This window comes from Artemia franciscana, chromosome 3 (assembly GCF_032884065.1).
Source record: "Artemia franciscana chromosome 3, ASM3288406v1, whole genome shotgun sequence".
Lineage (NCBI taxonomy): Eukaryota > Metazoa > Arthropoda > Branchiopoda > Anostraca > Artemiidae > Artemia > Artemia franciscana.
This window is the reverse complement of record NC_088865.1, coordinates 258,334-274,224: the sequence shown is the minus strand read 5'-3', so window position 1 is coordinate 274,224 and position 15,891 is coordinate 258,334. Positions and strand designations below refer to the sequence as shown.

General features: G+C 31.7%; 2 protein-coding genes across 2 annotated transcripts in view; one reads left to right on the top strand and one right to left on the bottom strand.

Annotated features, from left to right (window-relative positions):
* Window positions 1-351, bottom strand: part of LOC136024713 (ribose-5-phosphate isomerase-like) — a 31,124-nt gene extending 30,773 nt beyond the window's left edge. Inside the window, exon 1 of the mRNA XM_065700129.1 lies at window positions 191-351. Within this exon, the coding sequence (XP_065556201.1) occupies window positions 191-316 (126 nt within the window). The 5' untranslated portion in view covers window positions 317-351. The remainder of the gene's footprint in view (window positions 1-190) is intronic.
* Window positions 352-3,931: 3,580 nt separating this feature from the next.
* On the top strand, window positions 3,932-5,455 carry LOC136024712 (2-aminoethanethiol dioxygenase-like). The gene has a single exon (XM_065700128.1). It carries the CDS (start codon window positions 3,961-3,963, stop codon window positions 4,672-4,674), a length of 714 nt encoding a protein of 237 aa, XP_065556200.1. The 5' UTR covers window positions 3,932-3,960; the 3' UTR covers window positions 4,675-5,455.
* Window positions 5,456-15,891: the final 10,436 nt, after the last annotated feature.

The window sequence follows — 15,891 nt, the reverse complement described above, 5'->3', positions numbered from 1 at the left end:
ATGACAATTTTTAAAGATATTAAAAATCAGTTCACTTAAGATTATAACAAGCTGGGTTATTTAAATCATTTTAATACAATGTTTAGCCAATAGGCTATTGAACTGTTTCAAGCATGACAAGTAAACTGGACATGCTTAGGCTATCACTAATTCATTAGTAAGACTGAATAAATAGCAAAGATTAATATACTTTGACATTATTTTCTACAGCAATACAAGCCGCTTCTTTTTTAGATCCTTCAACTGACATGGCTGAGGAACAGTATTTGGCACAAAATACTGGACCTTGTTTCAAAAGCTTCAAAAGTCTCGCCATTGATTTGCCAGGTCAGTTCTGACTAATTCCTGCACCCGCACTGAAAACCACAGTGCGCAACCGAAAAGATTTCGGTGATCCATTCGGTCGAAAATACTTTGGCACGCCAAAGTAGCAACCAAAATTCCGGCGGTGGTGGTCTGGCGGAAATTGCCATGGCCACTAAGAAAATACTATATTTACCATAGTAGATATTAGTAGAGGTATTTTTTGTTGAAGGCTAAGATTCTGAATAATTGAAGCGAAACAAAGAAAAGTGTGCGGCGAGGAAAAAAGAGAGGAATCTTGAATTAAGAGCTAATAAGGAGCATGACAGAAATAATGTAATTTCCCAAAAGCACTTTTTGGAACTTAATTAGTAGGATATATTTCAGGATTCAAGATATGAAAAGAATTTAGTGGTATAAAAGTTTTTTGAACAGTTTTAAGGGCTAAACATTTGTGTAATCTTATCTACCCTTGTTACCTGAGCTACATTTAGATTCTTTTCGTTTAGATAGGTAATTTTCTGTCAAAATTAACCCCTGTGTTTCTAAGTATTTATAGTAATTTTCAAATATTTCCTATTTTTTAATCCTTTAAACCATGGGCAAGCTGCTCAGACTGTAAGTATAGACTATTATGGTAAGTACCATGCACGCAACAGAATTGTTAACAAAAGACGCAACTTTAAGCACATTCACTTGGAGTCTGCAAAAGTATTAATTTATTACCTTGACATAGCAAACAGATCTTAATATAATAATTCATTGTAAAGTGTAAGTAGGCATACAGACAGCATTTAATGGCAAAAGGTTTATTTGCACAGACAAGATTGAAATTTGACAAGATTGAAGATTGAATTACTATGGTAAGTACTATGCACGCCACAGAATTGTTAACAAAAGACGCAACTTTAAGCACATTCACTTGGAGTCTGCAAAAGTATTAATTTATTACCTTGACATTGCAAACAGATCTTAATATAATAATTCATTGTAAACTGTAAGTAGGCATACAGGCAGCCTTTAATGGCAAAATGTTTATTTGCACAGACAAGATTGAAGCTGGAGTGCAAGTCTTCTTTTGAAAATAAATTGTTGATAATAGTACAAATTGTTGATAACGAAATATCTGTCTACCAATCTACGGAGGCATCTCTTAACTTAATGTACAAAAATAAAATCAAAAATCTAGATTTTGTTCTATAACGGATAACCATTGTATTATTTTTTAGTTTAAAATCCTAATATTTTTATCGCAGTAATTACGACTGAATTAATAAACTCTAGAGTAAATCTAAATTCCCCTTCCTGGTAATTCATCAACGAATCATCTATTTTATAGAATTTGTTGTCTTCTAGAAATCATTGTGGATCTCACTATTGCTTGTTTTCAAACCGTAAATTTCATTTACGATTCGACGTGGTCATCCTTGTCGTTTTCTTCTATCCACAAATTTCTTTGTCCATTATTTTCATTTGGAATTCGTTGTACCACTTGCTGTTGCCTGTTTTCAAGTCTTAAATCTTGTTTCGCTTTCTTTTCATGTATAAGTACATTTCAGTGTAAACAAGTAGAATCAAATTGTTATAATTGTTGTAATACAGGTAATTTTGATAGAATCAAATTGTTATTTTAAGTACCGATAAAGTACATTTCAGCGTAAACAAGTAGAACCAAATTGTTATAACTAACGTACTACGGGTCATTTTAATAGAAATTACAATAAATTCAATAAAAGATTGAAATAAATGCATACCTACCTACTTACCTATGTACACGGAAAATTAAATAGAAAATTTATTTGAAGTGGCAATGGATTTTTACACTGGCCAGATTTATGCTCAAACAGACCTAATTAGCAAAAGGGATATACGTCATAAAGATACGGCTAGAACATTATGTAATTATGAAGGTAAAAACTAATGTCCGTCAGCTTTGTTTAGAATTTGATTTTGCAAAGAAAGACAGCGCAGTCCAGAGAAAAACAATAGTAGTAGGTTTAGTACTTACTCTTGCAGTAAATGTTTTCATTAGAGGAGACTTTGGAGATATTGGGAATCTTTTATCTTTAAAAGTGACTTTTAAGTACTTTTATAGTGACTTTAAAAGTAATTTTAAAAGTGACACCGTAAAAAATACGGCAAATGCTCTTATGTGTTTTTCTATGGAAAATTCAATGGTGGTAAAATTAAAGATTTTGTCAGGGCAAAATAAGAGAGACGAATTTTAAGGAGAAGGAGAAATGACAAATAAAAGCAGAACTGTTTACTACCGTTACAGCCACATGACAATGGAAACACGACGGTCAAACTATTATTAGACATTTGACAATTTGAAATGATGATCAGTATCGTTATTGAATGACAGATAAAGGGCACTTCATTCAATCATTCTTTACATTCAATCAGACAGGTGAGCTACGGAAAATTGAATGGAATGTTGATTTCGCATAGTCCCCGAAGCTATGTCAAATTAGCGATGGTGGTACGCTTTGGCCGGGCCATTTGTTTTTACAATATATCACTAAATCTTAGCGGACGGTACGCCAGGATCTTTCAGAATACGTTTTTTTTGGCGTTTTTTTGGCAGAATATGTTTTTGGCCTTACTACGTAATATTTTGCCTTAAGGAGGCATTTATTTATATTGAACATCTTCTGGTGCTGTTTGGATAGCTTATCAGCAGACTCGAAAACTAGCATTTGGAAATTGGCATAAAGCTGATAGATTGTTGTTTGTTTCAAGCAAAATAAATCTCCTGAACATTCAAAATCTATCTTTCTAATGAAATAGAAAGACATGCGAGTAATTTAATGAGCAATATAAAGCCGATATGATCTAAATAGCAAGCTCTGACTACGTTTAATTCTCTTTTTTGAGCCATGCTTAAATGTATTTCAGCAATACTAAAATAGCACGATATTCCATCCTTATTTTTTCTGCAGTGTGGTAATCAAATATTTTATTACAGTTGAATATAGTTACTGGAATTTAATGGACAGGTATATTTTGCAGAACTTATAGATTATGCTGTGGAACTTACTAATGCTTTATTCTACTAATCATTTCAAAATGAGTATCGCCAAATGGATGCTTACCATATAGAACAAAAATGACCATCACAGCAGCTTACCTGGTAGATTAAAAATTACAGAATGAAAATTGGATAGGAAATACAACGAGTAATCAACGAGACAGGAAATACTTCAGCCACAGACTCATCAAAATAAACCAAAAATATACCCAAAGAATCAGAGACTGCTGTGTTGAAACCGTAAAATCAATTTATATACCTTAGTTTAATAATGAAAAATAATTTAAACTTTTGAAATACCTCTGATTCTTCCCTCATTGAGGCTTTCCCCCCTCCTTTTTCAAAATACACTTTGAATTTTGCTGGATTGTCCTCTTTTAAAGTAGTACAGTGACTTTAACTGTCTGCATCAAGCCGTTACCTAGTAAGCTTTCCTTTCTTGCTCTCTCTCCCTAATTCTTTTGAGCAAAATGAGACCTATTTATGGGCAGCATTACATTTTTCCATTTTCATAAACTCACTGATAAACATCTTTTGATAAAGTTGTGAGTGAGTTATATTTTTGGATTCTGCCTGGCGTCAAATTAATATTTGGCGTTGGCGCGGTTAAATTAAATTGTTATCTCATGATATTTCATGAAAAGATGAGCAAAATAGAAAAAGTTATGAAATGCGCTCGCACTGCATTTTCTCCATGTATAAGCCAGCAAGGTCTTCAAGAAAATATATACCGCCTTGAAGGACTGATGAGCAAACTTGTACAAAATGATGTCAAGCTCCAAGAAAGCTTGGAAATAATTGATGCAAGGAAGAAGAAAAAACCCCAAGAGAGTGCCCCTGTAACATATATTGATTTGATTCAAAGCTCTCAATTTTCAGCAGGAATATTTATTATACAAAAAGACTGCAAAATTCCTCTTCATGATCATCCTGGCATGACTGGTATTCTTAAGGTTTTGCATGGATGTCTTAGGATTACAAGCTATGATACAGATGTACCTACTCTTGTAAATTTACCATCATACAGCATTGCTAATAAAACTGTTATTGAGATCACCTCTGATGACAAATGTTTACTTCTAAATGCTGTGGAGAATAATATTCATGAAATATGTGCAGTAGGTGGTTCAGCCTCTTTTCTGGACATTCTTGCTCCTCCATATGACTATGATAAAAGGTCTGAAGAAAAAAGAATCTGCAACTATTATTCTGTTAAAAAAACAAATGATAATGATGAAGAAAGCTTAGAGCTACACAAATCCCACTGTCCTTTTGACTTTTGGTGTGATGATGCTCCTTATTTGGGACCTTCAGTTTCACATTTGGCTGATGATTTTTGAATTCAGGTCACCATTTTCACAATCTACTTATCATTTCAAGCAGTTATTGGATATTAAGAGTTAACAACTATTAGTTACAAGAGAAACTCAATTATAAAGACTAGGCCAATTGTTACTGGTATGCATCTGGATAATCAAACATATGGGAAAAAAGGATAATGTAGTAAATTTAATCAAAACAATTCATAACTAAACTAATACATCAAAAAAGTGTATAGAGCAGATAGCTACAGGTCATAGGGAGAATACACTAGTTATGACATGTCTGTGCACACGTTGATTTGACTTAAAAAATTTTCTTATTTAATTGAGATGTGTTATCTAGATAATTAAGAATCCCAATAACAGAAGGCTAAACAACTGAGATTCTAGTTTATTAATTTAATTGAATTTCTTGTGTACTGTATTCTTTGGAATTGATTATCAAATTTAATGCATTAGATTCTTTTGTTTGTGAAAATTAGTAATGGAAAATTAAGTGCTATATTTAACCATGGTTTTACTAGGCTAAAAACCTTCACATTACTATATTAGTTGGTTATAGTTACTTATTATCATTGTATTACCTCATTTTCTTAAACCAAAATATTATTTTTCATTGATTTGTGCTGATCAGCTTAGTCAATAATCTCCAGTTTTTGGGCATATTATAATGTGTTTTGTAGATAATTTATTTAGTAATATGTTTGGTTGAATATGAATTTCTGATGAAAGATGTTGTGCATTTCAGTATATTTTGCCTTATTATTCAGAAATATATTCAAATATTTGTTTCATTAAACTTATATTAATGAATTATAGGAATATTAGATTATAAATAGCTTATAATTAAACCAGTAAATTTATTTATTAAGCAAATACACTGATCTACTAAGGTACTCCATCTTCATCTGCTAATTTCTATCACCATTTACCTATAGTTTGATTTTTCTTTTGAATCCTTCAATATTTAAGCAATCTTATTATCTCAACCCATTCAAATAATTTGGTCAACTAGATAAAGAATAGAAGACACGATTGTCATTTCAGCTTACAATCATGCCTATTTTGTAAGGTCTTTGATTGGTTCAGACCTAGTAGGTAGTAAGAACATGTTTTTTTGGTGTAATTAAAAGCTTTAACATCTTGAGTATTAAAAATTTAAAGCCTGTATGAGAGACTTAGTTCTTATTGCAAAACCTTTTTCTATCAGACAGCTAGGTGGTTTCTGTGAAACAATCTGAGATTGTCATGATAAAGATCAAAAGTAGTTTTTGCATTTATGGACTCCATCAAAAACAACATATTAACAAAGAAAGATGGTAACTTCAATGCTAGTATAAATAAGCATAAGCTTCAATTAATAAACAAACATTTCAAAGGAGAATGCTAGAAGGGTTTTATTTTTATGTCCAGTTTTTTGATCTCATAAGAAAAAAAGAAAATCAGGTACATGCTTTGGTCCTTGTCATAACTCTTTGAATTTGTTTGATAAGTAAAACATAACATGTTGGGCAAATGACTCAATTTACTTAGGCAAAAATTCAAGCATATAGAGTAAAAATTGTTTGAATCAAGGTGCCTGTGAAATACAATGATTCTTGTTAATGACTGTTGACAGTCTATAACTTTTTTTGAAGTTCCAAGTCAACAGAATTGAATAACAATTCTTTTTCCTGGCTTATTACTTTTCAGGGGGAAACAAAATTATCCCAAATATACCTTGGTTTGAAGTAATTAGGGTATCTCATGTAAATTTGGTTAAAAAAAAAACATATACCAAAGCAAGAAATGTATACCTTAGGAAAATCTATCTTCAGGCATTGTGTATTTCATGGATCCCATTTTTGCAATTTACACATTTTATGCTTTTTTTGTTTGTCCTTTTGTTATTAGCTGTTATTTTTTAAGACATTGAAGGGATGTTAATCCAAAAGAACTCTTGAAATAATTTTTCTTTCATATGAGATCAACTAGGCAATCAAACTCATGGTCTTGGACTTTGACAGTTGGGTGGCTTTCTTCACTATGTAGACATAAACAACCCCACAAATTCTTTTTTTTATATTTAATTTTGCAGGTGTGTAAAGTTTTGATGATTTTGACTTTGTGTATTGTGGAGGCCAAATACTTAAATAGTCTCTTTGAAAAATCGTCCATCTATTCCTCATTTGTGGATTAATTCTTGTGAAAATTAAGGTCATTTCAATTTAATATATAAAGAACATGAAAAATTGTAATTTAGCCATCCAGATTCTTCTTTAAGCTTAAATAAATTATCCTAACTAGTATATTCATTTTTCCAAACAAATTAAGGTTTTATGCTGAAGGAATTATTCCATAAAACATAATCAAGAAAATTACTCTTTTGGGTTCAATCACTCTATTATAGACTATTGAACATAAATTTGGTATAGTTTCTGTATATTCAAAACATTCTGGTGCTTTCCTTTTCTCTTCCACTTGCTTGAATTGATCAGCTGTTTATTGCTGTTCTTACTTGGTGTTTTTTTTTTCTATTCAAAGCTAAAAAACTTATGATTTGCTTCATATCTCAAGCTTTCAGTATGTATCATTAAGAAAAAAAATGTTCTCCAGTACTTTTGAGGCATTGGAACAGGGTTATTTACCCATCCTGCTGTTCCTTACTTAAATATAAATACTTTTTTTAAATTTTGGCTTTTGCAGGGAAGAGGGAAAAGTTCTAAGGCTTGAATCCTGCATACTTACTGCATCCATGGAATAAGCTGAGATAGAACTGCATTTTTCTAGAAATGAAATATTTTATGTTAGATATCCATCTCTGTAAAAATCAGGACCCATATATGAAAAAGAAAAGAAAAATAGCAGGTACATACATACTGGGCATTGTTTATTTAATGCACATAATAAAAAATATATAGGCACTAGAAAACACAGGAGGATGCTCTTGGGAAAGTGACACCCGCCAAAAGCTATATTCAGAAGAAAGGTCATATATACCTACCTGCCATATATCTCTGTTGTATTCATAGTCACTCAGCAAGAGATTCCTGATGATATGACACACTTCTGAATAAAAATGGAAAATAGGCTTGTCATCTTCAAACAAGGGTTTATCAGATAGTTGTTTCAAATAATCTATCCCTCTGATCATGTCTAAAATGGTGCAAGGAATATTATTTACCTCCCAGTAAATAAAAGCCCACTCTAAAAGCTTGAACTATGAGACTAATCTTAAGCTTTATCTGGAGAAGTGTTTCTCCCACAGTTACCCTGATAGGGAGGAAAATCACTTGATGACACCTTGCTTGTGCATTTGCAGCAAGTTCCATATCTTCAAGCATACAGCAATAATGAAAGATTAAAAAAAAATCCAAGATTGCGAGTGTCAAAATTATATGGGGCGACTAAAATATAAGCATGGCTGTATACTGGTCTGACTCTTATGGGTGTTGAAACTGGAAATAAGTATATTCATTAAAAGCAAAAAAAAATCTAAACTCAACTCAGTAATTAAAAAAGACTCCAATATATGATTTCTAAAAGCAAGCATCAATAATAAAGTATGCTAGACTGATAAACAAAAACCTTCTGTTACTGAGAGTGACAGTTTTTATGCTTGTTGTTGCAGTGTAATGTTCATCACGTTGGCATTTTCAAATCTACTAGAATAAGTTTGAAGTGAAGGTAAGTAGCTATCATGTCTTTATAAAGTAGTGGTTAATGCAACTTCAGATCTAACTTAAAATCAAATGAAGAAAGAGCTAAAGTATGTACCAATTCAGGACAAGATAGTTTGCCTTACAGCCTATTAAAATTAAATGCATTACTGGAAACTTGAAAAATTCACAAAAAAAGGGTATGGAGTTTTAATTGACACAAAATAAATAACATACACAAACTACTTGCTACCCCCCCCCCCCCAAAAAAAAAACAACAAACAGCTGAAGCTTAGTGTAGCACTAATAAAACGAAGTTTTATTGGCTAGGAAAGTAGCCAATAAGATTTTGCTGGTGAAAGGATTAATTGCCTAATATTCATGAAGTGTGACTTCTGTAGTCATCCAAAGTCAGGCTTACTATTTTGGGCACTTGAATAATTTTCTTAGTGTATAATGATATATTTTGTGTCGAAATTATAAATTTTCTAAAAAAAAACAATTCCTAGTTAATGCCCATGATCACTTTCAATCAAAATAAAGCTTAGGTTATGGACATTATTATGTAAAATATATATCCTGACCTGTTACTAACCCCAGATAATTCATGTCTAAGCAAAGCTTTTCAATTCAAACTGTTCGTGGTAATGAATAAAAATTACAGAACAATCTTCCTCCACAGTAAGCAAAGCTATGAAAAGTAAAAGCTGAAAAAACATTAATTTCAAAAATATGCCTTTTATGTTGATTCCTAATGTTAGACATATACAAAGTTCGAGTCAAAAGTTATTAGACTAAGAAAATATGTAAAACTTTAGAAAAGGTGGATAATTGCCAGTACATTCTTGATCAAATTCAGCATGTCTGATAACCTCAGATCAGAGGTTTGAGCCATATATCTAAAAAAAGAATTGTGTTTTTCTTGAGAACGGAGGTTATGGAAAAAACCCACTAAAGGTAGCAAGAGAGAATATGACAAACAGAATCCACGCTTTTGGTCTTCTTGTATGTTTGTAGTTGCTGTTCTTCTTTTGTTTGTGGGTAGAGAGTTAGCCTACTCAATGTAAAAATCTAAACATAAAAGTGAAAAAATATTCAGTTAAATGCAATGACCATTCCACTTTCAAAGCTGTGGTTTGAGGGTAAGGATTCTTCCACTATAATTTTTATATGGTATTGGGGACTGGTATTGAACATGGGCTTTAAAAAGTGGTGATTGCCAAGAAAATTTTGCTGTTAATGATGATACTATTTGACTCGTGTCAAGCTTTTCTTATTATATATGGAAAAATAATCCGTTAAGCCCAGTGAATGGGTTATTTCTACTACAAGAATGTATTGCAGGATTTTTTTCGAAACGTGGGGGGTTACAAAAAAAACCTCAAAACGTATCAGAAATTTGTTTATATTCATTTTTGTTACGTTTTTATGAGTCAGACAAACATTTCAGGGAGGGGGAGGGGTTCAAGCCCCCTAAAACCCTGCATACAGCTTTTCTCCGCTATAATAAATTGGCATTCAGACATGCCAAAAAAATTGGTCCTGAAAAATTTAAAGAATTTTGCCTGTAATACACAAATCTTAATTATTTTGAATAGTTACAACCAGTAAAACCCCTTCCCCCCTTTCATTTTTTTTTTTTAGGAAAAATCCAATTCTTTCTTATTATTATTTGGAACTTCAACTGTTCTCCCTTGTATTCTTGGGTTTTCTCTCCAAGTCACAATTTTCAATAAAAATAGACTGCTAGACAAGTACCAATGAATCTTGACAATATTTGAAAAAAAACAAGCAGAATTGTTTGGTAGATATCCTTGAAATGAAGTTTGGCATAATGTTTCACACATATCCCCCGAAATTCAAAATTTTCTTCTCTCAATTAAGAACTTTACTCAGAAAATACATTGGGCGTTTACAAAATACCTTACTATTTTAAATCCTGTAAAGTTAATTACTATCTATAGTATTTCAAAGTCATGTTTTTGCGTTTCTTCTTTTTAAACATAGGGAATCTAATGTAAAACATCTTTTTCTGTAGATTTGGAGCTTATTTCGCATATTAAAAAGAACTAATGAGGTGTTTTCAGTTCCAATAGGACTTTGCATTCGATCATTACTGGCCCCTTACCAAATTATGCACAACTATGGTGCAAGACAAGGTCTTAAGATACGGCCAGCTTTTAACTGCAGGGTCGTTAATTGGGGCGAGTTTATTTTTATCTCCTACCCCAGATTTCAAAAATGTCGTTTTTGCATTTCTGTTGATAAGAGTAAAAAAAAAAGGAGCACTTTTGAGAACGCTAAAGATTGGATGTTCATGAAAGTTGGGTGCTCGTTGTATCTCATTCTTGTTATTTATGAATGGTTGAATGAATGTGGCGTTACGTACTTGGTTGCATCATGAATCTTTCCCTTTAGAAAAACTTCTATTTGTCAAATTCTAGCACTACGAGTATTAGAAACTGTTCGAATTTTGAAACTAGTAAAAAAAGGGTTTTTTTCAAGTAAAAGTAAGATTTATAAACCAGCCTCCACTCTTTAGGCTGGAGTTAAACAGATTAATATACGTGTTTATGAGAACTTTTACTTGAATTGTTGCTACATTCCTCAAGCTCAATGCAGGAATTTACTCCCAATTTATTTTGTGATAATGATTAAATAATTGTCACAATAAGCTGTTCAGAGCAAACACTTTAGCGCTTTATGAGGTAAAGGTTATCACCAGCATTGACAGTTCGCCATTACCCAAAAGAACTAGGAGCCCCTAAAACAGGTTTGATTTTCATCCGTATAAGTTTTGGATTCAATTAAACGTTTATTTGGATTTAACTTAAAATTCTGTGAAAACAGGCATATTTTTTTTGCTTCAAATATGTTTTTTATTAATTACAAAATGATTATGGATAGATAAGCATACCAGCCAGGGCTTTTCGAAAGGCTGAGGAAGATTTTTTAAATATTTTCCACGAGATTTTCTAAGGATAGTCTTAAGTACACGATAGACTTATCTTATTACAAACAATAAGCTCTAGGAAAAATGCGATTCAATTCCACTTTCTACGGTTATAACGAAAGAAAGGATAATAAGGTTACCTCACGTTTTAAGGATTACATATTGCCAAAAATAGTACTTTTTGACCGTAAATCCAGGGGTGAACCAAAAGCAGTTGAGTGCCAAACAAAAAGCAATGGAATGGGAAGTGGTTATACGAAAGGATTAAAGGAAATGGATGCCCCAGGGAGGGAGTAAAAATTGAAGCTTTGAGCATACTAGGGTAGAGGAGCGTGCACACCTGTGTTGGCCTCAGGTGGCTGGGTGCTTCAGTGCGTTGTTATTAATATTAGTATGCAAACATATGCTAGTTGGAAAATATAATAAAAAAAGTACGCGAATAAAAAGATAACTTATATGAACATACTTGATATAAGAAGAATAATGACGAATAAAGTGAAAATAGTAAGTTATTACAAAACCTTGTAGTTTCTAAATCAGTTTAGCACATATTTGGTTTTGTAATTTCATTTCGTTTTTCCACTGACTGAAAAAGACTCTGGTTTCCTTGATTATTTTTTAGCTTAAATTTTCTATTATTATTTTTTTTTTGTCAACTTGATATCAACAAACGAAATGGTGACATTTATATTGTCATACATATAACCATTTTGTTCACTTATTTTTTTATATAAATATTTAAATAACGAGATAGAATTATATTATTATTATAATTGTATATTATAGTTATTATTATAAATTGTTACGTAGAATTAAATTCTAAGGCATTAAATTATTAAATAGAAAATTATTAAGAAATGCTGTACTTTCTAAACCGGTTGAGCCAACCGACAAATGCGAGAGAGCTCTGGCCGCGGAATGCTCTTGTCAAAATAGGTTGTATAAATGCCTTGACACAGTGACGTAAGCTGCATACATACAAGCTGTACACAAATATATCTACAATACCCTTTTGGCAAAAGCGTGCTTCATATAATAAGCACAAAAGTTGAGAGTAAAAAAGAAACAAATATTTTGATTTAGATTTTGATGATCAACTTTGTGAATTAGCTGGGTAATAGTAAATAGCATTGAAATTTCATTTTATCAGACAACCTTAGTTGTGGTTTCAGGCACCGGGTCTGAAGCGTATTTTGAGCGGGTACGACAAAGATCGTACTCAGTCTCTCCGTGTTCAACCCAGCAAAACTTTAAAGCATTTCATCTCATGGGTTCCAAGCGGGTTTGACTCGGGTTCTTCAAAATTGTAATGCACAAGAATAGCGTGGTTGAAGACGGGTTCTGACAGGACAATCGCCGTGTTGAACACGGCGCTCAAAACAGAAATCTGCAAAACCTGCGTCGAACTCCTTGTTAGATGTGGGTACACCCGTATATACTCTTTGTATACCCGTATTACCCAAACCATACTCTCATCAGTTTTCCATGCTCCCTGTTTAAGCTGTCACGAGGTCAGCTCGTAAAATACTATCATAAAGTATCTATTTAATACAAAAAAATACAGGGTTTTGTATTAAATCACTGAATATACAAGCAAAGCTCTTGAGATACGGATTATTAATTAACCAAACACTTCCTCTCTGAAAACTAGAATACCTTTGCAGGGACTAAAATAAGTCACGAAAATACAGGTGGATTTGTAAAGAGGCTTAGTAATAAGTAATGTGATGTAGGATTTAAATAATGTAATGTATATAACATACTAATGTAGTAAAGTAAAATCTCTTTTAAATCAGTAATAAATAATTCCCCTTTTTCAATTTAAATTTTCAATAATTATAGCATAGTCTAAGGCCAGATTATCTTCATTTGTTCATTGTTGTTATTCTTTTCACTGAAGAATTAATTTAATGAATAATGATTTAATTAATTGTTAAAAATTTTTGTTTAAAAACGATTCGAAAAATAGAGCAAAGTTTGGAACGAAATTTTTTAGGCATCATAGATGAATTAACAATTTACAGACGAAAAATAATATAACAAAAATAATTTAAATAATAATATTATAAACGTAATGTAGGATATAAAAAGTAAATGTAAGATAAGTAACAAATAAATCCCCTTCTTCAGTATCAAATTTTCATCCATTTACTCGTAGTATAACCTTATATCGTTTTGATTATATTAGCTTACAGTGTACATTCCATTCATTTCCTTTTTCAATTTTTTCATTTAGTTTAAAAATTTCATCAATTTATAACATAATCTGTAGTATAAAAAGCCTAAGTAATAAATAAATGTAACAATCTAAGTATCATAATAAATGTAACTAAATACTATTAAAAAGCATATAGTATAACTTAGTAATAAAGAATATAATAAATAAATGCAGGAAAAACAATAAATAAATCAACTTTGGTTTCAAATTTTCATTAATTATGCTATAGCCTACGGCCACATTATCCCCTCTTTTTGTTATTCTTTTTTCTGAAGAATGAAGGAAAAAAACTGGAACATAGCGGATTTAGTTATTTCTTGCATCTTTTCTGCTACATGTGGCATAGTATGGTTCTGCTAATGCACTTAGCAGAACAGGTAATTGAATAATTCAAAGCAGCATTAGGCAGAACCTGCATATTTAGCGAAGAATTTGGGTGGCACGCATGTGGGACCTTGTTTTTGAGAAAAATAGTAGCTTCTGGCAACTCTGTTTTTGACTCTTAAATGGTGGTTTTCATGATAAGTTAAAGACTATTTTTTATTGTTTTTATTTCATTGTTTTCACGTAATTTTAAAGAATGACTGACCATAGCCTAAACCTGACAATTAAAAAAGGATCTAAACCTACATAGCCTAAAACCAGGCAATTGTCGTTTGAGTCTTTTTCTTAAAAAAGAGAGAGAAACAAAAACAAATAATTCAGATATACATGGGGAACCATTGGTGTGGTTATCCGTTAAAAATTTGTTTGTATCTGAAAAAGGCTTGATTAGAAAATGATGCCAGAAAACACTTAAAATTTGTTAAAACAAGTTTTTGTTTTGTTGGAAAAAATGGATTGTTATTTTATCATTTGAAACTTTTATCAATTCTTCATATACACAACACGGGGGCGTATAGGGAACTCTCATTTTATAGTGCTCATTTAGTTCAGGAATTAAAGATCGAAATGGAAATGATTACAGGGCTGATAAAATATTCTCCAGCTGACAGCACATTCTGCATATTCAGCCAGCTGACAAGTGCCTGTATGAAACTTAAACAAAATAATCGGACCACAGAAATGCTTCTGAACAGATTAGAATCTTGGAGCAGAGTCGTTAATTAGTTATTTTTTTTAATGTCAAGTTTGTTAACCTAGTCAAATTTTTGGATTCTTTGAGAAGGAAAGGAATCTCCAAGCTCAGCGAGTACAACACATGACAGTATACCGGATGTTATCATACTAAGGCCAGTGGCACCAATTCAAGACATTTCCGTTTTTTCTAGGGGGGGGGGGGGGGGCAATATATATTTTTAAAAAGAGGGGGAGGGGAATTTTTTTCAATGAAAATACTTAATAGGATATTTATTTATTTATTTTTAACGAAAAATTTTATTTTTATTTATTTATTTTTAACGAAACTATCAAAAAAGGTATTTTTCTAAATCTCTTCCCCACATTGGTCCTACACACCAAGAACTACATAAGGATATAAAAGTAAAAACACATATAAGAATCAAAACGCCAACTTATTCGGTGATTAAATAGGAGACGAAAAAAAAGAAAGAAAATTACGAAAAAAGAGAAAAAATTGTGAGAACAGAAAGACGATGAATAGGTCAAATACAGAAAGTTAACTTAAATAGCCACAAGCCTATTTCTGCAATAGGCCCTTTCAGGTTCAGCTTTTGGTGTTGTTAATTTTCGCTTTGATTCGTAATAAATTATTATTATGCTACCACTAATACTGCAATAGGATCACATATTCTTTATAATTAATAACTATAAATTATTATCCAATATGTGATGTAATTACAAAAAGATCTGAAACAAATTTAACAATGGGTGGCCATTTATCTCAAAACCTGTACGCACTCATAGAATTATTTTGGGAGAGGGCTAAATCTGTAGAAAAAGCCAAAAACAAGCAGAATGTATGAAAATTAGCAGGAGAATTAAAAAAACTGAGATTTAGGCAGCAAAGCCAAATGCAACTGTGATGCCTAAGTTGCAGGGTTGCCACATATACAATACAAATGCTATACTTGGCAAAGCACAGTGCTCCTCTGCATTTAGCATAACACCTAATCCAGCAATTACAAGCAGCATTGGGCGAAACTTGCAAATTTAGCAAAACTTTAACTTTGTGTGAGACGCATGTGGCACCCTGTCTTCGAGACAATTAGTACCTTCTGGACAAGGCCTTGTGACAACCCTGATATATTGTGTAATAAATATATAAAACAACATTAATTGCATCAAATATCGGATGATTATTTAAAAACAGTTATTTTGTAATTAAATGAGAGAAAAAAGTTGCGAGAGGAGAAAAATAATGAATGAAAAAGAAGATCAACTTTAAAAATATTCAATATTTTTGGATATCAACAATTGTTTATGATGAAAATTTTAATCTTATTTTCTTATTAATATTTAAATAT

Coding starts and splice junctions, on each gene's coding strand:
- LOC136024712 (XM_065700128.1), top strand. CDS start 3,961: ATGATATTTCATGAAAAGATGAGCAAAATAGAAAAAGTTATGAAATGC.